Source organism: Tachypleus tridentatus, chromosome 3, assembly GCF_004210375.1.
Source record: "Tachypleus tridentatus isolate NWPU-2018 chromosome 3, ASM421037v1, whole genome shotgun sequence".
Lineage (NCBI taxonomy): Eukaryota > Metazoa > Arthropoda > Merostomata > Xiphosura > Limulidae > Tachypleus > Tachypleus tridentatus.
The window spans coordinates 75,974,857-76,001,008 of NC_134827.1; the positions used below are offsets into that span (position 1 = coordinate 75,974,857).

A 26,152-nucleotide genomic window follows, 5' to 3' on the forward strand; every position below is an offset into this window, starting at 1 on the left:
CTACAAGAGATGTTTAATAAGTGACACTAGCTGTTAAAATAAATTCATTAAATAAACATAATTTAGTAACATAATAACACATAAGTTGCTTGAGTTTTTGAATGGGTTAAGCAATCACAGTGGTGCATCATGAAAAAACAAATATAGTTACAACTCTATATATAATAGGCTGTACTAATTATTTATTATAATGAATTCCATTAACCTGTGAAATTCCTACAAGAATTATAAATTTACAAACTTCTCTAACTTCTTATGGTTAAATGTTTCTAAGTACAATCACTATCAAAGATGTCATAATTTTAAATAAACCAATCAGTTGATTAAAATGTATCACACAATAAATGTGTAAACCCATCGTTGAAAAAATAACCTTGCTGCTGTTTTAAATGAAATGTGACTAGTAACAACGTGTTTTATTTTGATTTATTTTAAAGCCAGTGTTAGGTACTTGTTTAATTTTGGTAAATAAAAATAGTTAAGACAAAAATAACAGAAAAAATTTAAAATGCACTATTATATTTAGTGTTTTCAAATAATATTCTTTTAAACACCAATTTAGTCATTTATTCAAATTTGGTGATTAATAGTAGGCCCAAGTACTATAAAAAAAATGAACTGACCACAGGTTTCATTCACGTGGCACTCTCATTAGTAATATTTTTGGTTTTATTTGATTTCCTTTATTTTCTCTGGAATTTGTTACATAAATGTGACACTCAAATTAATATATGTAAATTAGATTTAACATGAGCATAAAATATCTATCTTTTCTCAACACTGACTAGTAATTTTGTTCCACAATTCTCTTTTTTTTCAGTTTATTGCACTAAATTATTAGTATTATTTTTAAATTGTCATACAGTATCTGTACTGGTCCTTGTTAAAGTTACACGTCCACAGGCCAGATTCTGGTTACTCAATACAGACACCACACATGCAAGACCTTGGGCTAAAAGTCTTACGCACTGTTCTAAAGTCTTGGATGAGTAATACTAGTTTTATTGTATTTGTTTTTCTTAAACAATATATCAAACTCACTTCAGTTTCTAAATATTTCTTAAAACATAGACATAACACTACAATTTTGTAGGTGAAGTAGAGATATGCTTGTATCAAGGAATTATGTAATTACAATTTTATTTTGGAAGTTAAATACACAATAAAATAACATTTTAGCTGTATATGCATGTACAATACATGCTGGAAACAATTATACTAAATATCTTTCAAGTCTAACATTCCATAGTAATAAAATCAAGGTCAACAAATCTTTGTATAAAAGCAAAAATACTATAATAAAAACAGAAAATAAAATTTTAAAAAATACAGTAACAAAAGAAAAATGGTCTAAACAGAAATAAAATCTTTGTAAAGGGCAAGAAGATATAGGTTGTATCATACTTACAGTGTCTTCCAATTCAGAAGTGGAAGGCTGAGCATGCAAGAGAACAAAGTAACATGCCTAATAAGATGACCTTACTATAATGCTTTCTACATCAGCAACCTACAAAGCTGTTTCTATTTTATATCAGAAGAATTACAGTAGATTCAAGCACAATTCTAATAACAAGAAAAGTTTAGATATTTGAAGTGTTCTCTTATCATCTAACTTACAATGAATTTCACCATTTACTTTATACTTAGTTTTAATGAATTTTTAAACTATCATTGTGTCACCCAATCTTAATGTTAATTAAGTAGAACATCTGAACTATGATGACAAAAATGATATTAATATTAAACCAACTCTCTAGTTATGTATTCTAAAGACAGCTGGTATGGGTGTTAAAATTTTAATTAAAATAAAGTACAGAACAACTTTTGACCATCTTAGGTTATCTTCAGGACAAAAGACTGCCAAAGAAGGTTAAAACGTTGTTCTGTACTTTATTTTAATTAAAGTTTTAATACCCATACCAGCTGTCTTTAGAATAGATTCTTACTTCGAGTGGGTTTCTTGTGATCAAAAAAATTCACTAATTAAAATTCATCATTTACCCATACACATACTAGTCTTTCTTAATAATTAATTTTAGGGCAAGAAATATAATGAACTTCCCAAATTTCATACTGAGCTCCTTTGAATAAAAAAAGGTATGAAACAGAATCCTGTTTCTATCTTTATTGCCAGAGAAAATCTGAATATTGTTAATAAAACAAAGATAGTTCCTTTAAGCAGAAATCATGGTAGATTCATATATGCTTCACCTAGTTACATAGCAACTGTTACACAAACAATATTTGATATTATCACAGAAAACTAATTTTTAATTTATTTTAATAGTGCAAACACTTCAACAGAAACATGTTGCTTTTGATGTTCTTATAACATAAATACCAACTTGTCACTTCATTAATTATTCACAAAAAACTAAAATATATGTAAATTACGTTTTGAAAATTTATTTTATACCATCAAATTTGTGTTTTCTCCTCATACTTGACTTCTGACTAAAACTAAAAAAAAAAAAAAAAAACACCTGCAGGATAAGAGAATGTTGAGAATTTATACCATTTATAACTATACATTTAATTAGTTTTGGTTGCTTCTCAGAGCACTTACATAATATACATATGGGAGTTATTCAAATAAAACCTTTATATATATTATATGAAAAAACTATACTAGTACTCACAGCTCATTAGACCAATTGTTTTTGAAAAAAATATCTTTTCCACTGCTTAATAAAACAAAAAGAATACTGCAGTGGGTTCAGTTATTTATAATTTGTTGTCAAAATATTAAAACATAACAAGTCATACACTATGATGAAACTGACAATACTTCTACTCTCTTTCTCAAGAATCTCATTAACATAATGTGACATCAATTAATAGCTTCCAAATTCTTTAGAAAAATCATGTATGTTATGGTTTATCCTCTACAAGATAACGTTTTAATGTAAATAACAAAAATATACTTTATAATATAAATAAAAAAGGAGTAATATATATCAGATAAAATATTCAAGGTCAAAAATCTTGTTATCTATAAAAATATGGACTTCAGGGTGGCCATGAATCACTCAACCAGTCTTGAAATTATTTACAATTGCATGAGAATTTGGAGAATGCTCCAAGTTTGTTTCACAATACAGCCTCAAAATTCATGATACATGTGTACCAAACTGTTGAATTTAGCATAAAGAAACTCTCATTTTGCTTTATAGTTTACAGTCACCATGTTAAATGTGCAAAAGTGCTGCCACTTATGCAATGTAGTTTTAAAGTCAGATGGTTTATCAACAGCTATCTTATATATATATATATATATATATCTTACTTAATAAGTAAATTAAGTACAGTTCTTATGCCTCAACAAATTAATTTTCTGGAAACTGGTACATATGATTAACCAAACTAGTTATAATGTTTCGGTAATCAAGTAGCCAAAAACTGTTCCCCACCCAGTATTTAAGTATAATACTAAAAGCTGTGATTCGATCCCTGTAAAGAACAAACTTTTATTTTTAGAAATAAACTATATATAAGCATCAAAGTTTTAGAATCGTTATTGATAGCACTACATCTAACAATAAGTCATGAACCATGACATGAAAGATTTGTAAGAAAAAATGATTAAACCCATAAAAAATGTTCACTTTTTTCTTATATATTTCTATTTGATAAAATATCAGGGCAACATTTTCAAAGACCTTATAAAACAAATTTAACTATTATAATAGCCACATCTACCCTTTTCATTTCATCATACTTATTATACATAAATAAAATCATTGTCTTACAGAATTTAATTAATTTATTAAAGACAAATTACTGTGGTATAGATTATGTTCAACTCTAGTAAAAAATTAGTGGCATGTTTGACTAGGAGTAAGAAAAGAACTCAGCTCTCAGGCCCATGGTATTAATGGAGGCTCATTGATAATTTTATTGTATGTAAAATTACATGGGATGCAGGGCCTGCAAAAGTTCTTAGCTCCCTGAGGCCAAACAATATTAAATCCTCCACTGTACAAAATAATTTGTAATTTCTGTCTTCTCTAATATCATATATCTTTAATATCACATATCATGATATAAACTCTGCATGTTGATATTTTATAAGTTATTCATGAAATAATGCCAGAGATAAAAAATATCAAAGAAAACACAAGGCAAATCTAGTTCTCAAAGTATTCAAATATAATGAAAATAACAAGCAATGAAAGCTGAAGATAATGGTGTTCCATAACTAACATAGAGAAACGGCAGGTGAGTAAATTAAAGAATTTTTACAAATTATGACATAAATAATACAAAGTCATAAATAAGATGAATATTACCATTTTTAAAGACTGACAATAGCTGCTGTGAGAAAAACAAAGCAAAGATTGGGAAGGTAAATACTCTAAACTAAACAGATTTGAAAATAACAAGATTCAAAACATTTTAAAACATGAATAGAAACTGAGAAATAACACCTTTCTTAGAGTAGATTTTATTAGCCTAAAAGCCTCACATGGTCTATTGAAAAGGGCACTCAACTCACAATCTGAGGGCCACAAATCACCATCACTGAACACTTTTTGGCAAGCCACTTATGTTTAAAAATTCTTGGTTTGTGAAAATACCAAATTATCCTATACGAATTAGCTGAGATAAAGGTTCTTAAGAGAACATCATACTAGTCCTGATGGTGAGTGCTAACATTTGATGATATTAGTTCATCACTCATGGTCCAAGATGGAGGCCAAAAAGGTTTTAAACAACTTTGAAGCAACTCAAGATGGATTTGTTTGTTATTAAAATATATACATGCTGAATTCATCATATGTATTCAACCTTGTGTTTAGTATTACAAGCTTTAGACTTTCCACTGTAATATTGGTGAACATCCAGATGGGTCAGCCCAGGCAAAATAAGTAGGAAATTATTAAAAATCAGAAAGAGACAGGTGAGTAAACAATCAAGGTGATACAAACTGCAGAGAGACAGGTGAGAAAACAATTCAGATGAAAAAACACCACAAAGAAACTGATAAATAAATGATCAAGGTGATAAAACACTATAGAGAGATAGGTGAGTAAATAATCAAGGTGTTAAAACACTGTAAAGAGACAGGTGAGTAAACAATTAAGGTGATAAAACACTATAGAAAGATAGGTGAGTAAATAATCAAGGTGTTAAAACACTGCAGAGAGACAGGTGAGTAAACAATTAAGGTTATAAAACACCACAGAAAGACAAGTGAATAAATAATGAAGGTAATAAAACACCATACAGACAGGTGAGTAAACAATTAAAATGATAAAACACTACAGAAAGACAGGTGAGTAAACAATTAAGATGATGAAACACTGCAGAAAGACAGGTGAGTAAGCAATTAAAATGATAAAACACTGAAGAAAGACAGGTGAGTAAACAATTAAGATGATAAAACACTGCAGAAAGACAGGTGAGTAAACAATTAAAATGATAAAACACTGCAGAAAGACAGGTGAGTAAACAATTAAAATGATAAAACACTGCAGAAAGACAGGTGAGTAAACAATTAAGATGAAAAAACAATGCAAAGAGACAGGTTAATAAATAATCAAGGTGATAAAACACTATAGACACATCAGTAAATAAACAATTAAAATAAAACAACACAGAGAGACAGATGGGAAAACAATTAAGCTGATAAAACATGGCAAAGAGACAGGTGAGTAAATAATCAAGGTAATAAAAATTACAGAGAGACAGGTGAGTAAACAATTAAGATGATAAAATATCTCAAAGAGACAGGTGAATAAACAATAAAGGTGATAAAACACAAAAGAGAGAAAGGTGAGTACATAATCAAGGTGTTCAAATACAGCAGAGAGACAGGTGAGTAAACAATTACCTTGATAAGAAACTGCAGAGACAGGTGAGTAAATAATCAAGATAATAAAAACTACAGAGAGACAGGTGAATAAACAATTAAGATGATAAAATACCACAAAGAGACTGGTGAATAAACGATCAAGGTGATAAAACACTATAGAGAGATAGGTGAGTACGTAATCAAGGTGTTAAAATACTGCAGAGAGACAGGTGAGTAAACAATTACCGTGATAAGAAACTGCAGAGAGACAGGTGAGAAAACAATTAAGGTGAAAAAACATGGCAGAGAGACAGGTAAGTAAACAATTAAGGTGATAAAACACCACAGAGAGACAGGTGAATAAATAAAGAAGGTGATAAAACACCACAGAGACGGGATGGGAAACAATTAAGATGATAAAATACCACAAAGAGACTGGTGAATAAACGATCAAGGTGATAAAACACTATAGAGAGATAGGTGAGTACATAATCAAGGTGTTAAAACACTGAAGAAAGACAGGTGAGTAAACAATTAAAATGATAAAACACTGCAGAAAGACAGGTGAGTAAACAATTAAAGTGATAAAACACCACAGAGAGTCAGGTGAATAAATAATGAAGGTGATAAAACACCACAAAGTGACAGGTGAATAAATAATGAAGGTGATAAAACACCACAGAGACGGGTGAGTAAAAAATTAAGATGATAAAATACCTCAAAGAGACTGGTGAATAAACGATCAAGGTGATAAAACACTATAGAGAGATAGGTGAGTACATAATCAAGGTGTTAAAATACTCCAGAGAGACAGGTGAGTAAACAATCACCACGATAAAAAACTGAAGAGAGACAGATAAGTAAACAATTAAGGTGATAATACACTGCAGAGAGACAGGTGAGTAAACAATTATGGTAATAAAACACAGCAGAGAGACAGGTGAGTAAACAATTAAGGTGATAAAACACCACAGAGAGACAAGTCAATAAATAATAAAGGTAATAAAACACCATACAGACAGGTGAGTAAACAATTAAAATGATAAAACACAGCAGAAATACAGGTGAGTAAACAATTAAGATGATAAAACAACGCAAAGAGACAGGTTAATAAATAATCAAGGTGATAAAACACTATAGAGAGATAGGTGAGTAAACAATTAAAATAAAACACCACAGAGAGACAGATGGGTAAACAATTAAGCTGATAAAACATGGCAAAGAGACAGGTGAGTAAATAATCAAGATAATAAAAACTACAGAGAGACAGGTGGGTAACCAATTAAGCTGATAAAACACTGTAGAGAGCCAGGTGAGTAAGCAATTAAAGTGATAAAACACCACAGAGAGTCAGGTGAATAAACAATAAAGGTGATTAAAACACCACAGAGAGACAGGTGAATAAATAATAAAGGTGATAAAACACCACAGAGACGGGTGAGTAAACAATTAAGATGATAAAATACCTCAAAAAGACTGGTGAATAAACGATCAAGGTGATAAAACACTATAGAGAGATAGGTGAGTAAACAATTACAATGATAAAACACTGCAGAATGACAAGTGAGTAAACAATTAAAATGATAAAACACTGCAGAAAGACAGGTGAGTAAACAATTAAGATGATAAAACAACGCAAAGAGACAGGTGAATAAATAACCAAGGTGATAAAACACTATAGAGAGATAGGTGAGTAAACAATTAATATAAAACACCACAGAGAGACAGATGGGTAAACAATCAAGCTGATAAAACATGGCAAAGAGATAGGTGAGTAAATAATCAAGGTAATAAAAACTACAGAGAGACAGGTGAGTAAACAATTAAGATGATAAAATACCTCAAAGAGACTGGTGAATAAACGATCAAGGTGATAAAACACTACAGAGAGATAGGTGAGTAAACAATTACCGTGATAAGAAACTGCAGAGAGACAAATGAGTAAACAATTACCGTGATAAGAAACTGCAGAGAGACAGGTGAATAAATAATGAAGGTGATAAAACACCACAGAGACGGGTGAGTAAACAATTGAGATGATAAAATACCTCAAAGAGACAAGTGAATAAATAATGAAGGTAATAAAACACCATACAGACAGGTGAGTAAACAATTAAAATGATAAAACACTGCAGAAATACAGGTGAGTAAACAATTAAGATTATAAAACAACTCAAAGAGACAGGTTAATAAATAATCAAGGTGATAAAACACTATAGAGAAATAGGTGAGTAAACAATTAAAATAAAACACCACAGAGAGACAAATGGGTAAACAATTAAGCTGATAAAACATGGCAAAGAGACAGGTGAGTAAATAATCAAGATAATAAAAACTACAGAGAGACAGGTGAGTAAACAATTAAGATGATAAAATACCTCAAAGAGACTGGTGAATAAACGATCAAAGTGATAAAACACTATAGAGAGTTAGGTGAGTAAACAATTAAGATGATAAAACACTATAGAGAGATAGGTGAGTAAACAATTAAAATGATAAAACACTGCAGAAAGACAAGTGAGTAAACAATTAAAGTGATAAAACACCACAGAGAGTCAGGTGAATAAATAATGAAGGTGATAAAACACCACAGAGATGGGTGAGTAAACAATTAAAATGATAAAACACTGCAGAAAGACAGGTTAGTAAACAATTAAAATGATAAAACACTGTAGAGAGCCAGGTGAGTAAACAATTAAGATGGTAAAACAACGCAAAGAGACTGGTGAATAAACGATCAAGGTGATAAAACACTACAGAGATATAGGTGAGTACCGAACCAAGGTGTTAAAATACTGCAGAGAAACAGGTGAGTAAACAATTACCGTGATAAGAAACTGCAGAGAGACAGGTGAGTAAACAATTAAGGTAATAAAACGCAGCAGAGAGACAGGTGGGTAAAGAATTAAGCTGATAAAACATTGTAGAGAGCCAGGTGAGTAAACAATTAGAGTGATAATACACTGCAGAGAGACAGGTGAGTAAACAATTAAAGTAATAAAACACAGCAGAGAGACAGGTGAGTAAACAATTAAGGTGATAAAACACTATAGAGAGATAGGTGAGTAAACAATTAAAATAAAACACCACAGAGAGACAGATGGGTAAACAATTAAGCTGATAAAACATGGCAAAGAGATAGGTGAGTAAATAATCAAGGTAATAAAAACTACAGAGAGACAGGTGAGTAAACAATTAAGATGATAAAATACCTCAAAGAGACTGGTGAATAAACGATCAAGGTGATAAAACACTACAGAGAGATAGGTGAGTAAACAATTACCGTGATAAGAAACTGCAGAGAGACAGGTGAGTAAACAATTAAGGTAATAAAACACAGCAGAGAGACAGGTGGGTAAACAATTAAGATGATAAAACACTGTAGAGAGCCAGGTAAACAATTAAAGTGATAAAACACCACAGAGAGTCAGGTGAATAAACAATAAAGGTGATAAAACACCACAGAGAGACAGGTGAATGAATAATGAAGGTGATAAAACACCACAGAGACGGGTGAGTAAACAATTAAAATGATAAAACACTGCAGAAAGACAGTTGAGTAAACAATTAAGATGATAAAACAACGCAAAGAGACAGGTGAATAAATAACCAAGGTGATAAAACACTATAGAGAGATAGATGAGTAAACAATTAAAATAAAACACCACAGAGAGACAGATGGGTAAACAATTAAGCTGATAAAACATGGCAAAGAGATAGATGAGCAAATAATCAAGGTAATAAAAACTACAGAGAGACAGGTGAGTAAACAATTAAAATGATAAAATACCTCAGAGAGACAGGTGAGTAAACAATTAAAATGATAAAATACCTCAAAGAGACTGGTGAATAAACGATCAAGGTGATAAAAAACTACAGAAAGATAGGTGAGTACCTAACCAAGGCGTTAAAATACTGCAGAGAGACACGTGAGTAAACAATTACCGTGATAAGAAACTGCAGAGAGACAGGTGAGTAAACAATTAAGGTAATAAAACACAGCAGAGAGACAGGTGGGTAAACAATTAAGGTGATAAAATATGGCAGAAAGACAGGTAAGTAAACAATTAAGGTGATAAAACACCACAGAGACGGGTGAGTAAACAATTAAGATGATAAAATACCTCAAAGAGACTGGTGAATAAACGATCAAGGTGATAAAACACTATAGAGAGATAGGTGAGTACATAATCAAGATGTTAAAATACTGCAGAGAGACAGGTGAGTAAACAATCACCACGATAAAAAACTGTAGAGAGACAGATAAGTAAACAATTAAGGTGATAATACACTGCAGAGAGACAGGTGAGTAAACAATCAAGCTGATAAAACATGGCAAAGAGATAGGTGAGTAAATAATCAAGGTAATAAAAACTACAGAGAGACAGGTGAGTAAACAATTAAGATGATAAAATACCTCAAAGAGACTGGTGAATAAACGATCAAGGTGATAAAACACTACAGAGAGATAGGTGAGTAAACAATTACCGTGATAAGAAACTGCAGAGAGACAAATGAGTAAACAATTACCGTGATAAGAAACTGCAGAGAGACAGGTGAATAAATAATGAAGGTGATAAAACACCACAGAGACGGGTGAGTAAACAATTGAGATGATAAAATACCTCAAAGAGACAAGTGAATAAATAATGAAGGTAATAAAACACCATACAGACAGGTGAGTAAACAATTAAAATGATAAAACACTGCAGAAATACAGGTGAGTAAACAATTAAGATTATAAAACAACTCAAAGAGACAGGTTAATAAATAATCAAGGTGATAAAACACTATAGAGAAATAGGTGAGTAAACAATTAAAATAAAACACCACAGAGAGACAAATGGGTAAACAATTAAGCTGATAAAACATGGCAAAGAGACAGGTGAGTAAATAATCAAGATAATAAAAACTACAGAGAGACAGGTGAGTAAACAATTAAGATGATAAAATACCTCAAAGAGACTGGTGAATAAACGATCAAAGTGATAAAACACTATAGAGAGTTAGGTGAGTAAACAATTAAGATGATAAAACACTATAGAGAGATAGGTGAGTAAACAATTAAAATGATAAAACACTGCAGAAAGACAAGTGAGTAAACAATTAAAGTGATAAAACACCACAGAGAGTCAGGTGAATAAATAATGAAGGTGATAAAACACCACAGAGATGGGTGAGTAAACAATTAAAATGATAAAACACTGCAGAAAGACAGGTTAGTAAACAATTAAAATGATAAAACACTGTAGAGAGCCAGGTGAGTAAACAATTAAGATGGTAAAACAACGCAAAGAGACTGGTGAATAAACGATCAAGGTGATAAAACACTACAGAGATATAGGTGAGTACCGAACCAAGGTGTTAAAATACTGCAGAGAAACAGGTGAGAAAACAATTACCGTGATAAGAAACTGCAGAGAGACAGGTGAGTAAACAATTAAGGTAATAAAACGCAGCAGAGAGACAGGTGGGTAAAGAATTAAGCTGATAAAACATTGTAGAGAGCCAGGTGAGTAAACAATTAGAGTGATAATACACTGCAGACAGACAGGTGAGTAAACAATTAAAGTAATAAAACACAGCAGAGAGACAGGTGAGTAAACAATTAAGGTGATAAAACACTATAGAGAGATAGGTGAGTAAACAATTAAAATAAAACACCACAGAGAGACAGATGGGTAAACAATTAAGCTGATAAAACATGGCAAAGAGATAGGTGAGTAAATAATCAAGGTAATAAAAACTACAGAGAGACAGGTGAGTAAACAATTAAGATGATAAAATACCTCAAAGAGACTGGTGAATAAACGATCAAGGTGATAAAACACTACAGAGAGATAGGTGAGTAAACAATTACCGTGATAAGAAACTGCAGAGAGACAGGTGAGTAAACAATTAAGGTAATAAAACACAGCAGAGAGACAGGTGGGTAAACAATTAAGATGATAAAACACTGTAGAGAGCCAGGTAAACAATTAAAGTGATAAAACACCACAGAGAGTCAGGTGAATAAACAATAAAGGTGATAAAACACCACAGAGAGACAGGTGAATGAATAATGAAGGTGATAAAACACCACAGAGACGGGTGAGTAAACAATTAAAATGATAAAACACTGCAGAAAGACAGTTGAGTAAACAATTAAGATGATAAAACAACGCAAAGAGACAGGTGAATAAATAACCAAGGTGATAAAACACTATAGAGAGATAGATGAGTAAACAATTAAAATAAAACACCACAGAGAGACAGATGGGTAAACAATTAAGCTGATAAAACATGGCAAAGAGATAGATGAGCAAATAATCAAGGTAATAAAAACTACAGAGAGACAGGTGAGTAAACAATTAAAATGATAAAATACCTCAAAGAGACTGGTGAATAAACGATCAAGGTGATAAAAAACTACAGAAAGATAGGTGAGTACCTAACCAAGGCGTTAAAATACTGCAGAGAGACACGTGAGTAAACAATTACCGTGATAAGAAACTGCAGAGAGACAGGTGAGTAAACAATTAAGGTAATAAAACACAGCAGAGAGACAGGTGGGTAAACAATTAAGGTGATAAAATATGGCAGAAAGACAGGTAAGTAAACAATTAAGGTGATAAAACACCACAGAGACGGGTGAGTAAACAATTAAGATGATAAAATACCTCAAAGAGACTGGTGAATAAACGATCAAGGTGATAAAACACTATAGAGAGATAGGTGAGTACATAATCAAGATGTTAAAATACTGCAGAGAGACAGGTGAGTAAACAATCACCACGATAAAAAACTGTAGAGAGACAGATAAGTAAACAATTAAGGTGATAATACACTGCAGAGAGACAGGTGAGTAAACAATTAAGGTGATAAAACACCACAGAGAGACAAGTGAATAAATAATGAAGGTAATAAAAACTACAGAGAGACAGATGAGTAAACAATTAAGATGATAAAATACCTCAAAGAGACTGGTGAATAAACGATCAAGGTGATAAAATACTATAGAGAGATAGGTGAGTACATAATAAAGGTGTTAAAATACTGCAGAGAGACAGGTGAGTAAACAATTACCGTGATAAGAAACTGCAGAGAGACAGGTGAGAAAACAATTAAGGTGATAAAACATGGCAGAAAGCCAGGTGAGTAAGCAATTAAAGTGATAAAACACCACAGAGAGTCAGGTGAATAAACAAAAAAGGTGATTAAAACACCACAGAGAGACAGGTGAATAAATAATGAAGGTGATAAAACACCACAGAGACGGGTGAGTAAACAATTGAGATGATAAAATACCTCAAAGAGACAAGTGAATAAATAATGAAGGTAATAAAACACCATACAGACAGGTGAGTAAACAATTAAAATGATAAAACACTGCAGAAATACAGGTGAGTAAACAATTAAGATTATAAAACAACTCAAAGAGACAGGTTAATAAATAATCAAGGTGATAAAACACTATAGAGAAATAGGTGAGTAAACAATTAAAATAAAACACCACAGAGAGACAAATGGGTAAACAATTAAGCTGATAAAACATGGCAAAGAGACAGGTGAGTAAATAATCAAGATAATAAAAACTACAGAGAGACAGGTGAGTAAACAATTAAGATGATAAAATACCTCAAAGAGACTGGTGAATAAACGATCAAAGTGATAAAACACTATAGAGAGTTAGGTGAGTAAACAATTAAGATGATAAAACACTATAGAGAGATAGGTGAGTAAACAATTAAAATGATAAAACACTGCAGAAAGACAAGTGAGTAAACAATTAAAGTGATAAAACGCCACAGAGAGACAGGTGAATGAATAATGAAGGTGATAAAACACCACAGAGACGGGTGAGTAAACAATTAAAATGATAAAACATAGCAAAGAGACAGGTGAGTAAATAATCAAGATAATAAAAACTACAGAGAGACAGATGAGTAAAAAAATTAAGATGATAAAATACCTCAAAGGGACTGGTGAATAAACGATCAAGGTGATAAAACACTATAGAGAGATAGGTCAGTACATAATAAAGGTGTTAAAATACTGCAGAGAGACAGGTGAGTAAACAATTACCGTGATAAAAAACTGCAGAGAGACAGGTAAGTAAACAATTAAGGTGATAAAACATAGCAGAGAGACAGGTGGGTAACCAATTAAGCTGATAAAACACTGTAGAGAACCAGGTGAGTAAGCAATTAAAGTGATAAAACACCACAGATAGACAGGTGAATAAATAATGAAGGTGATAAAACACCACAGAGACGGGTGAGTAAACAATTAAGATGATAAAATACCTCAAAGAGACAAGTGAATAAATAATGAAGGTAATAAAACACCAGACAGACAGGTGAGTAAACAATCAAAATGATAAAACACTGCAGAAAGACAGGTGAGTAAACAATTAAAGTGATAAAACACCACAGAGAGTCAGGTGAATAAATAATGAAGGTGATACAACACCACAGAGACGGGTGAGTAAACAATTAAAATGATAAAACACTGTAGAGAGCCAGGTGAGTAAACAATTAAGATGATAAAACAACGCAAAGAGACAGGTGAATAAATAATCAAGGTGATAAAACACTATAGAGAGATAGGTGAGTAAACACTTAAAATAAAACACCACAGAGAGACAGATGGGTAAACAATTAAGCTGATAAAACATGGCAAAGAGATAGGTGAGTAATTAATCAAGGTAATAAAAACTACAGAGAGACAGGTGAGTAAACAATTAAGATGATAAAATACCTCAAAGAGACTGGTGAATAAACGATCAAGGTGATAAAAGACTACAGAGAGATAGGTGAGTACCTAACCAAAGTGTTAAAATACTGCAGAGAGACAGGTGAGTAAAGAATTACCGTGATAAGAAACTGCAGAGAGACAGGTGAGTAAACAATTAAGGTAATAAAACACAGCAGAGAGACAGGTGAGTAAATAATTAAGGTGATAAAACATGGAAGAAAGACAGGTAAGTAAACAATTAAGGTGATAAAACATAGCAGAGAAACAGGTGGGTAAACAATTAAGCTGATAAAATACTGTAGAGAGCCAGGTCAGTAAACAATTAAAGTGATAAAACACCACAGAGAGTCAGGTGAATAAACAATAAAGGTGATAAAACACCACAGAGAGACAGGTGAATGAATAATGAAGGTGATAAAACACCACAGAGACGGGTGAGTAAACAATTAAGATGATAAAATACCTCAAAGAGACTGGTGAATAAACGATCAAGGTGATAAAACACTATAGAGAGATAGGTGAGTACGTAATCAAAGGGTTAAAATACAGCAGAGAGACAGGTGAGTAAACAACCAAGGTTATAATACACTGCAGAAAGACAGGTGAGTAAACAATTAAGGTGATAATACACTGCAGAGAGACAGGTGAGTAAATAATTAAGGTGATAAAACATGGCAGAGAGATAAGTGAGTAAACAACCAAGGTGATAATACACTGCAGAAAAACAGGTGAGTAAACAATTAAAGTAATAAAACACAGCAAAGAGACAGGTGAGTAAACAATAAAGATGATAAAACACCACAGAGAGACAGGTGAATAAATAATGAAGGTGATAAAACACCACAGAGACGGGTGAGTAAACAATTAAAATGATAAAATACCTCAAAGAGACAAATGAATAAATAATGAAGGTAATAAAACACCATACAGACAGGTGAGTAAACAATTAAAATGATAAAACACTGCAGAAATACAGGTGAGTAAACAATTAAGATTATAAAACAACTCAAAGAGACAGGTTAATGAATAATCAAGGTGATAAAACACTATAGAGAGATAGGCGAGTACATAATCAAGATGTTAAAATACTGCAGAGAGATAGGTGAGTAAACAATCACCGTGACAAGAAACTGCAGAGAAACAGATAAGTAAACAATTATGGTGATAATACACTGCAGAAAAACAGGTGAGTAAACAATTAAGGTAATAAAACACAGCAGAGAGACAGATGAGTAAACAATTAAGGTGATAAAATATGGCAGAGAGACAATTAAGTAAACAATTAAGGTGATAAAACATAGCAGAGAGACAGGTGGGTAAACAATTAAGCTGATAAAACACTGTAGAGAGTCAGGTGAGTAAACAATTAAAGTGGTAAAACACCACAGAGAGATAGGTGAATAAATAATTAAGGTGATAAAACACCACAGAGACGGGTGAGTAAACAATTAAGATGATAAAATACCTCAAAGAGACTGGTGAATAAACGATCAAGGTGATAAAACACTATAGAGAGATAGGTGAGTACGTAATCAAGGTGTTAAAATACTGCAGAGAGACAGGTGAGTAAACAACCAAGGTTATAATACACTGCAGAAAGACAGGTGAGTAAACAATTAAGGTGATAATACACTGCAGAGAGACAGGTGAGTAAATAATTAAGGTGATAAAACATGGCAGAGAGATAAGTGAGTAAACAACCAAGGTGATAATACACTGCAGAAAAAAAGGTGAGTAAACAATTAAAGTAATAAAACACAGCAAAGAGACAGGTGAGTAAACAATTATGGTGATAAAACACCACAGAGATTCAGGTGAATAAACAATAAAGATGATAAAACACCACAGAGAGACAGGTGAATAAATAATGAAGGTAATAAAACACCATACAGATAGGTGAATAAATAATGAAGGTGATAAAACACCACAGAGGCGGGTGGGTAAACAATTAAAATGATAAAATACCTCAAAGAGACTGGTGAATAAACGATCAAGGTGATAAAACACTATAGAGAGATAGGTGAGTACGTAATCAAGGTGTTAAAATACTGCAGAGAGACAGGTGAGTAAACAACCAAGGTTATAATACACTGCAGAAAGACAGGTGAGTAAACAATTAAGGTGATAAAACATGGCAGAGAGATAAGTGAGTAAACAACCAAGGTTATAATACACTGCAGAAAAACAGGTGAGTAAACAATTAAAGTAATAAAACACAGCAAAGAGACAGGTGAGTAAACAATTAAGGTGATAAAACACCACAGAGATTCAGGTGAATAAACAATAAAGATGATAAAACACCACAGAGAGACAGGTGAATAAATAATGAAGGTGATAAAACACCACAGAGACGGGTGAGTAAACAATTAAGATGATAAAATACCTCAAAGAGACAAATGAATAAATAATGAAGGTAATAAAACACCATACAGACAGGTGAGTAAACAATTAAAATGATAAAACACTGCAGAAATACAGGTGAGTAAACAATTAAGATTATAAAACAACTCAAAGAGACAGGTTAATAAATAATCAAGGTGATAAAACACTATAGAGAGATAGGTGAGTACATAATCAAGGTGTTAAAATACTCCAGAGAGACAGGTGAGTAAACAATCACCATGATAAAAAACTGTAGAGAGACAGATAAGTAAACAATTAAGGTGATAATACACTGCAGAGAGACAGGTGAGTAAACAATTATGGTAATAAAACACAGCAGAGAGACAGGTGAGTGAACAATTAAGGTGATAAAACACCACACAGAGACAAGTGAATAAATAACGAAGGTAATAAAACACCATACAGACAGGTGAGTAAACAATTAAAATGATAAAACACTGGAGAAATACAGGTGAGTAAACAATTAAGATGATAAAACAATGCAAAGAGACAGGTTAATAAATAATCAAGGTGATAAAACACTATAGAGAGATAGGTGAGTAAACAATTAAAATAAAACACCACAGAGAGACAGATGGGTAAACAATTAAGCTGATAAAACATGGCAAAGAGACAGGTGAGTAAATAATCAAGATAATAAAAACTACAGAGAGACAGGTGAGTAAACAATTAAGGTGATAAAACACTGTAGAGACCCAGGTGAGTAAACAATTAAGGTGATAAAACACCGAAAAGAGACAGGTAAATAAATAATCAATGTGATAAAGCACTATAGAGATAGGTGAGTAAATAATCAAGGTGTTAACATACTGCATAGAGACAGGTGAGTGAACAATTAAGGTGATATAACACCACAGAGAGACAGGTAAGTAAACAATGAAGGTGATAAAACACTGCAGATAGATAGGTGAATAAACAATTAAGGTGATAAAACACTGTAAAGAGACAGGTGAGTATACAATCAAGGTGATAAGAAACTGCAGAGAGACATGTGAGTAAACAATTAAGGTAAGAAGCTAATGCCTAGTCATTTATGGCAAACTTGGAATTATACAATGAGCCAATTTTGTGTAATTTGAAGAGATGTTTAAGAGAGAGAAAGAGTAGCACAACAGTTATAAAATACATTGTACCAATAGTGTAAATATATTTAACTATACTGTAAATATATTGTAACTATATTGTAAATATACTGTAAACATATTATAACTATATTGTAAATATAGTGTAGATATACTGCAAATATATTGTATCTATATTGTGAATATATTGTAACTATATTATAAATATATCATAAATATACAGTAAATATGTTGTAAATAAGAATACAGAAAATTAATTTTATTTGTTGCAGCAATATCTGTATATTGGGCTTAAGAACGTCCTAATTTTTGTTTGAGAATTGGAGTTGAAACAATGAAAAGAAATAAATTTATTTTCACACGTATCCTAGTATTTTGACTTTTAATATCCCAAGGAAGCAGGGAAGATGAAAAAGCAGGTAAATGACAAGAATTGTCATTTCAAAAAGCAGATGAATGACAAGAAACCCAAACACTTCAAGATAACAGAAGTTTCTCAACAGTGGGAAAATAATTCCCAAAAGTATCAAGCTACTGCATTCATGGCACTTTTTAAGTTTCAAAAAAAGGTCTACTTTATGACAGTGCATTGGTTACTTTGTGACGATCCCAGTTTAGAAGATGGTAAGGCTGTCATCGAAAAAGTGGAAATCTCAAAAAGCAAAAAATAAATTAATAAATATGTTGAAAATCAGAACAACTTAAACTAAAAAAGGAGAAGAAGGAAACCAAAACTCAGGGTATCAATATCTTTTAAAAGTACACCAATCTTTAACATATGTAATACACCTACCCTGCCTCTTTCCACCAGATTGGTGATCATGACAATAATGTAGACCTGTTGTTCCCAAATCATTTGCCAATAATCATCAAATGTAGATGGTAATGGTCCTTGTGTCCCGATATAAGCATTTGATTTTCCATAGCCCTAAACACACGTATGAAAAATAAACTGAGATTAAGATACATAATTATAAGTATCTCATATGATACTTCTCAAACCATACATTTTGTAGTTGTGAAAGAAACAAAATCAATTACTTCTATAGTACTACAGTTTTTTTGGTGCTTTGCAAATAAATTCTAGGAAAGAAAGTTTGCTGTTATCATTAGATAAACAAAGTCACAACTGTTGAGGTAATGACTGAAAACATGTATGATTTTCATTGTTTCACTGAATTTATTTGTTCATTTCCACTTAAAACATACAAACTGTAATTTCACATATTTACGTGTTGTCCTGAAATAAAGCCTCTCCTGATAAAGACTAAAGAGGAAATATATCCCCCCTCATTTTAGGTGGGGGGTATGATGCATACAATCATCCCCCCCTACAGTTTGGTCTGTTGAATTGTTTAATAGCATCACAGGCCTACAAATTATGTGTTTGTTCTTGTGATTCTCATGTTCTTACCAATAAAATTACATAATTAGACCTGGATGTAGGCTTTGTCAGTAGCCAAAATGTACATCTTTAATATAGGTGTGCTTCTAAGTTTTTCGATCTAAGCAATAGTTTGTAAGTATCAGTCAGTAGGCCTAAGTATACATGCAAGTATCATGGCAACGAGATTACTCTGTGACTGCATGTTTACAGATTTCAAGTTCACGTAATCAGAGATTACCAATTTCCAAATTGAACAGTCCACATAAGTGGTTGCAAATATCATACCCCCCCCCCATCGAGTGTAAAAAAATCTACGCCCCTGACAAGTGATATATATGAAGGGAGTTTAGTGATATCATGAAGGTTTTCCAGGAAATGTTTATTTATCTATGTACTATTGTAAACGTCTCATTTCCAGTACAATGTGGCTAATAGCAAGAGTCTATGTGAAAATATGTTAGGGATATTTTAATTTAGAAATAGTTAAATATATATGTATTTTAAACTATGCTTAGGTGTTTAAGTACAATAAAGGTGACACCTGGAGACTGACTGAAAAGATATGTTATACTAATTGATTTATAAAACAGGTAGAAAATAAGTTTTCATATTTCATAAAAAATAATGAACAAAAAATAAAGTCATTTTTCTTTTCCTGACAAAGAAACCAGTGAACAGAGTTCACTGATTCCAGGATCTAGAATAATTCTGAAAGGTTGAACAGGCTTTTTTGTTTCACAGGTGATTTCTTTATGTATTTTAAAAACACCATTTATCTGATACAGTGTAAAAAATGCAATCACCAATATGTTGAACATACACAAACAACTCTTATAGAATGTTTCAACAACAACCATAAATTTTCTGTTAACACCGAACAAGATCTCCCTGTTGCTCAATGCTTTAACCAACCCAGTCATTCCATTAACAATGTTACTCTCATCAGCAATGAAACAGGATTCAAAACTAAAGCAGATAGAGAAATAACAGAATCTTACTGGATTTCTTATCTAAACACTGTTGAAACTTTCAAAATTAATCTAGATATCTGTTCATTGGTTTCTTCTCTGTCGGAACAAGAAAGATAACTCAATTATTTGCTTTTTTTCATAAAATATGAAAGCTTATTTTCTATCTCTTTTATAAGTCGATTAGTATAACATATCTTTTACAATCAGTCTCTTGATGTTACCTCTATTTTACTTGAATACTTGAGTATAGTTTAAACATACATATTTTCAGCAATTTTTAAATTAAAATATCCATAATATCTTTTTACTTATACTCTTGCCATTGTACCAGAAATCAGATGTTTAGAATATTATGTAGAGTAATAAACATTTCCTGCAAAACCAGATGACCTCCATGATGTCACTAAACTTCCTCTCTCTATATCACTCGTTTGATTAAATCACCACTCCTAGTTTGCCCCTGAAAAAGAAAGGTCCACCTTTTAACAGCTCTCAGGTTATAGAGTTTCTGTTTCATTTCTACCAAGACTTCTTGAACCTAAATGTTTTTCTAACATCATAGGCATGTCCTTTAGGTACAGAGAGTAGAAAGATACAGTTACAAATAACCATGTTTATAACTGTTATGAAATTAGTTGAAGGATATTGACAAAGAATAGTTAATTTGTTTGAAAACTTCAACACTAGTTAGAAAAACTATATATGGAAAGTAATTAAATAGATAAACTCTTATTAGTTAAAAAGATAGAGTACAGTGTAAAGTATTTCACAATGGTACACATTATTTAATACCAATTCCTCCTCAAGCACTAGAATTATGGAAGTACCATCTTCTAAAGGTGCCCAAGTCAAATCCTTGTACGACTATCTGTAGAAGAGTATTTATGGATCCTCATGAAATATGACTTCTATGTAAAAACATCACACAAGCATGGATGTGTGAACTATTCAGTCTTAATTTAACACAGAGTTCTGTCACCAATCTGGCTAAATGTTTTAATTCTATTTTATTCATTTTGAACATGATAAATTTATTCTTTCTAGAACAACAAGTACTTACATCAATGAAATTACCGTTGATATAATCTGGAGATTTCTTGTACCCAGGTAGAGGTTTTAACACAACTCTGGTATGATCATAAGCCATGATGTTCACATATCTGTTTTTGTTTTTGTTCTCATTCATCTGAGAATATTCTGTAGATAGGTCCATATCAGTATTCTGTTGAATCAGCTGAATTAGCAAAAGAAATAACAGTGGCAGTTAGAATTGTACTAATTATTCAAATATTTTCTGATACTATTAAAGTACCTACTATGACATTCATTATCAACCTGTACACACTTTAATAATATAAAGAGTGTTATATATCCAGCCTAGAACTTTTGAAACCAGTTAGGGCTTTAAATAACATATTTATCATCTAACTGTAGCCTTCAGAAAGAGAACTATTGTATTCAACACCCAGTTTGTAATTTGATGAGAGCAACTTTGAAAAATTGGGTAGTTACAGACGGGTGTCACAGTTTCAAGCCAGAACTAAAATGAAATGTTCTCCAGTAAAGAGCTCAGTTTGTTCAACAAAACCAACACAAATTTTATCACCAAAAGAATTCACCTCTCAGTAGTATTTAGCCACAAAACTTAGGGAATTTACCAGACTGTGTTCTTCTTGCTAATAGTAGAAGTTTTCATGTTGGTACACTGTGTTTATCAAATAAAAGTACATATAAATATTAGATCCTGACTGGTCTAAGACAAGGGTTAATTGGCCTGTCTTCCCCCACAGGGTAGGCTACTGATGCTATTACCACTGCTGCTATATACTGCTATCACTTCCTGTTACATACGTTGGTAATGTTTCTATTATTGTGATAGAGAACTATGAAAATCAAACATATCAAATCATTTTGTACATTATTCTAAAAACTCCTCATCACATAATGAACTCTAGTGACCGAATTCTTGAAAACTGCATGGAAAACAGCTTTATAAAATTGAGATTTTGTATTGTGTAACATGTCCAGCCACTACCAAGAAAAGCTGACCAGGCTGTTGGCCAATACAATTTTCAGTTGTTGAAACCTTGTTTTGGAATCAACTCACCCAACATCTCTACCTCACTTGCATAGAGGGTATTAAAATCACCCACGTCAATGTTATTTCATTATCAACATCCTATAAACAATCTCACAGAAACATTGAGATGCATCTCAAATAAACCAGTAGGTTTTTTATAAGTATGTGTGTGTTTTTTTTCTTATAGCAAAGCCATATTGGGCTATCTGCTTAGCCCAGTGAGGGTAATCCAAACCTTGATTTTATCATTGTAAATCTGTAGACTCACCACTGAACCAGTGGGGGACTTTTTACTCATAATTTCAAAGAATTTTAATGTATTTTCTTGCTACTTAATCTAAAATAATAAAAATAAGTTTGAAACTCCATTTTCCAGAAAATGTATTTTTCTTTAATTTACTTTGGCAAACTATATTCCTCTATACAAGTTAGATTTTTTAGTCACTTACATTTAAATGAGTGTTTAAGAACACATGATTTAATAACTTATTAATAATAATAATAACACCAAAAATGCTCACTAACTTAATGTTAGTTATTTTTTTGTATGAGTATAACATATGGCATGTTGATTTTCCAGCCTGGAAAAAAGTTTATTTTCTTTGGGTATATATATAAGAGTAAATATTTGTTTGATACAATCAATTTGAACAACCTGCTTTCTACTCTAATAAAACTACTGGGCGTGTTCATCCACCTCACAACAATGTATTTGTGTTTCCTTCTACAATTTGGTTGTCTGTTGTAATTTTGTCTTAACTCAATAAGTTGATTTGTATACACTGCATATGGAAGATTTGATAACCACAAACTTTTAGTTTTTTCATATCAAACAAATATACCCCCCCAGTGACACAGTGGTATGTCTGCAGACTCACACTGCTAGAATCCAGGTTTTTATTTCTATGTGGGAAGAGCACAGATAGCCCATTGTGTAGCTTTGTGCTTAATTCCAAACAAACAAAGAAGTAGGAAGACTGAATTTGAATAGACTGATCTATGAAGCCTGACTAGAAATACACAGCAGACTGAAATCTCAACTAATATTGCAAGTTAATCATAAACAAAGATAACAAAATAACAGAAAAATACATACTGGCATTTTGGCTTGCCCATTTCAAGAGAATTAATTTTTTAATGATAAGGTTTGAACTTCAAATCCTATGAAATATTTATAAAAGTAATTATTTTGAAAGTTACCATCTTCTGTCCAATTAAGAGTTATGTAATATTCAATCCTGGAATGGTTTTTCAACAGATACAAGACAAAGTTGCACTGAAACAAATGACAGAATGAAACACCTCTAAACAATGCTTTTACTCCCCAGTGGTTTAGTTGTAAGTTTGTAAAGTTATACTGCTAAGAAACATGTTTAAGTACCCTTGGTGAACACAGCACATACAGTCCATTGTGTGGCTTGGTGCTTAACAAGAAACAAACACTCATCTCATTATAAATTGTAAACATACTTCATATTCTTTAGAAAATCCAATATCTCCATCAGCGTGTAAGTCGGCCACATGCTTTGAAAACTGATGGACTGGAATTGAAGGATATTCTAAATCATCTGGAAAAAAAAATTAGATTATTTTCACAATTGAAATAAGTAATAGTAATTAAATAATTTTGTTTTTAATTTTGAATTTTGATAAACTCTATTACAAATATTTGGGACATAAAATGTTTGGTACTAAGTTCTATCAATATTTAGAAACTAACTTCTTTTCATTTTTTTACATCCAAACAATTGTTGTCTTTTTTTACATTTCTACTAAAATCATTCACAACATGTTTAAAACCAGGTGGATGAATCAAAGTTTTTTCATTTAGTACTTTTTCATTTCAAAACAAACTTTATCTGACATCACTGCATATTTCTACGTAATGATTCTATCATCCCCCCCCCCAACACAAACACAAGTTGATGTAAAACCAGTTACTTTTGATACCACATTTACATTTTTAAAGTTGGTATGTTCCATACTGACTTCTCTTGTTGTGTATTTTGATGTTCATGTGTTGTTTCAAATTAAGATGTAAAATTAGTGAAATACTAAAATATTACAAAATTAATGTGGTGATGATAAACATGCCAAAGAAACTTTGGAATGTTGCACTTTCATAGTAACATGTACACCAATGAAAAGATAAAACAAAGTTATTACAACATGTACAATTACTCTTTGCTTCTTATATAAAACTTTAAAATATATCAGTTTAAATAAAACAAACAATTTATTAAATAATACTCCTTACCAAAAGTTTCAGATAATTGAGGGGAGGCCCTGATGCCAGGAGGATCGTCAAGGTAATAATAAGCGACTTGGAAATATTTCCTGTTGAAATAAAATAACCTTTAAGAAGAAATTGATAAATAAATCTAACATGTACTTAAACTAACTACATTTCTTTAGTTATATTATTTCTTTGTAAATGAATCAGCAGTTTTGTGTCAACCAACACATATAACAGTTAAATAATTCCACAGCTATATGTCAACAAACTCATAAAATATGTAAATAATTCCACAGCTATATGTCAACAAACTCATAAAATATGTAAATAATTCCACAACTATATATCAATCAACTCATATAACAGTTAAATAATTCCACAACAATATGTCAACCAACCCATAAAATAGGTAAATAATTCCACAACTATATGTCAATCAACTCATATAACAGTTAAATAATTCCACAACAATATGTCAACCAACCCATAAAATAGGTAAATAATTCCACAACTATATGTCAACCAACTCATATAACAGTTAAATAATTCCACAACTATATCAACCAACCCATAAAATAGGTAAATAATTCCACAACTATATGTCAATCAACTCATAAAATAAGTAAATGATTCCACAATTTCATATGTGCCAACTGATGGAATGGGTAAATAATTCCACAATTTCATATTTACCAACTGATAAAATTGGTGTTTCCACAGTTATATAATAACCAACTGATAAAACAGGTATAACTATGTAATGATCACCTGACACAACTGAATGATGATCAACTGATAAATAGCCAGTGCACATCTTCTCACTTACTTACTTTCTATTTTGTGTGTCTCCATTTTCTTATAGACAGTTACCTGTTTCAATAATTAAAAACTAAGTAGAAACACACGTAAGTTAGAAACTATCCTATGACATCTATACATTTACAACACTAACTTATTATGAGACTGGCTTATGTCCAGGCTCATATGTCTGAGACATTTAGGGAATTCTGACTAAAATTAGAATAAACTGCATGTTAGGAAGTACCACATTTTACTGTGGAATTATATACAAATTAACCAATAAGTTTCACTTACCTCCAGAGTATGATGGATAGAATGGCCAGAATAAAAGCAACTGAAGCACAGAGAACTCCAGCTATTAAACCAGCACTGAGATTCGATTCAACAAAAGGAGAATTAGCAAATGCTGTGAAAAGAGGTAATCATATATTTGAAATTGTTATCTTTATTAGTAGCTATCATTATCTAGAAGTCTTATAACCCAATAAATTTAAAAAGTGCTTGAAAACTGTAGGTGTACATATGTAACCTTCATACAGTGTCTGAGCTCACAATCATGAAACTTTCACATGGATCTTTATATTTAGAATCTACACAACCTACTCCAAACTTAGAAAGCTAAATGAAAACAATATTACTTAAGTTAGATTTGTAATGGAAAT

The 26,152-nt window shown here is 31.7% G+C and overlaps 1 protein-coding gene across 5 annotated transcripts in view; it reads right to left on the reverse strand.

The window, feature by feature from the left end:
- LOC143247230 (putative receptor-type tyrosine-protein phosphatase mosPTP-1) overlaps positions 1-26,152 on the reverse strand; it is a 97,756-nt gene that overhangs the window by 15,320 nt on the left and 56,284 nt on the right. For 4 of the 5 annotated variants that reach the window (XM_076494941.1, XM_076494939.1, XM_076494942.1 and 1 more), the window contains 6 exons: positions 25,785-25,896; positions 24,711-24,790; positions 23,924-24,021; positions 21,434-21,607; positions 18,809-18,943; positions 1,409-1,435 (listed from right to left, as the gene is read on the reverse strand). In XM_076494941.1, the coding sequence (XP_076351056.1) occupies positions 1,409-1,435; positions 18,809-18,943; positions 21,434-21,607; positions 23,924-24,021; positions 24,711-24,790; positions 25,785-25,896 (626 nt within the window). The remainder of the gene's footprint in view (positions 1-1,408; positions 1,436-18,808; positions 18,944-21,433; positions 21,608-23,923; positions 24,022-24,710; positions 24,791-25,784; positions 25,897-26,152) is intronic. The other variant, XM_076494940.1, reaches the window with a different exon arrangement.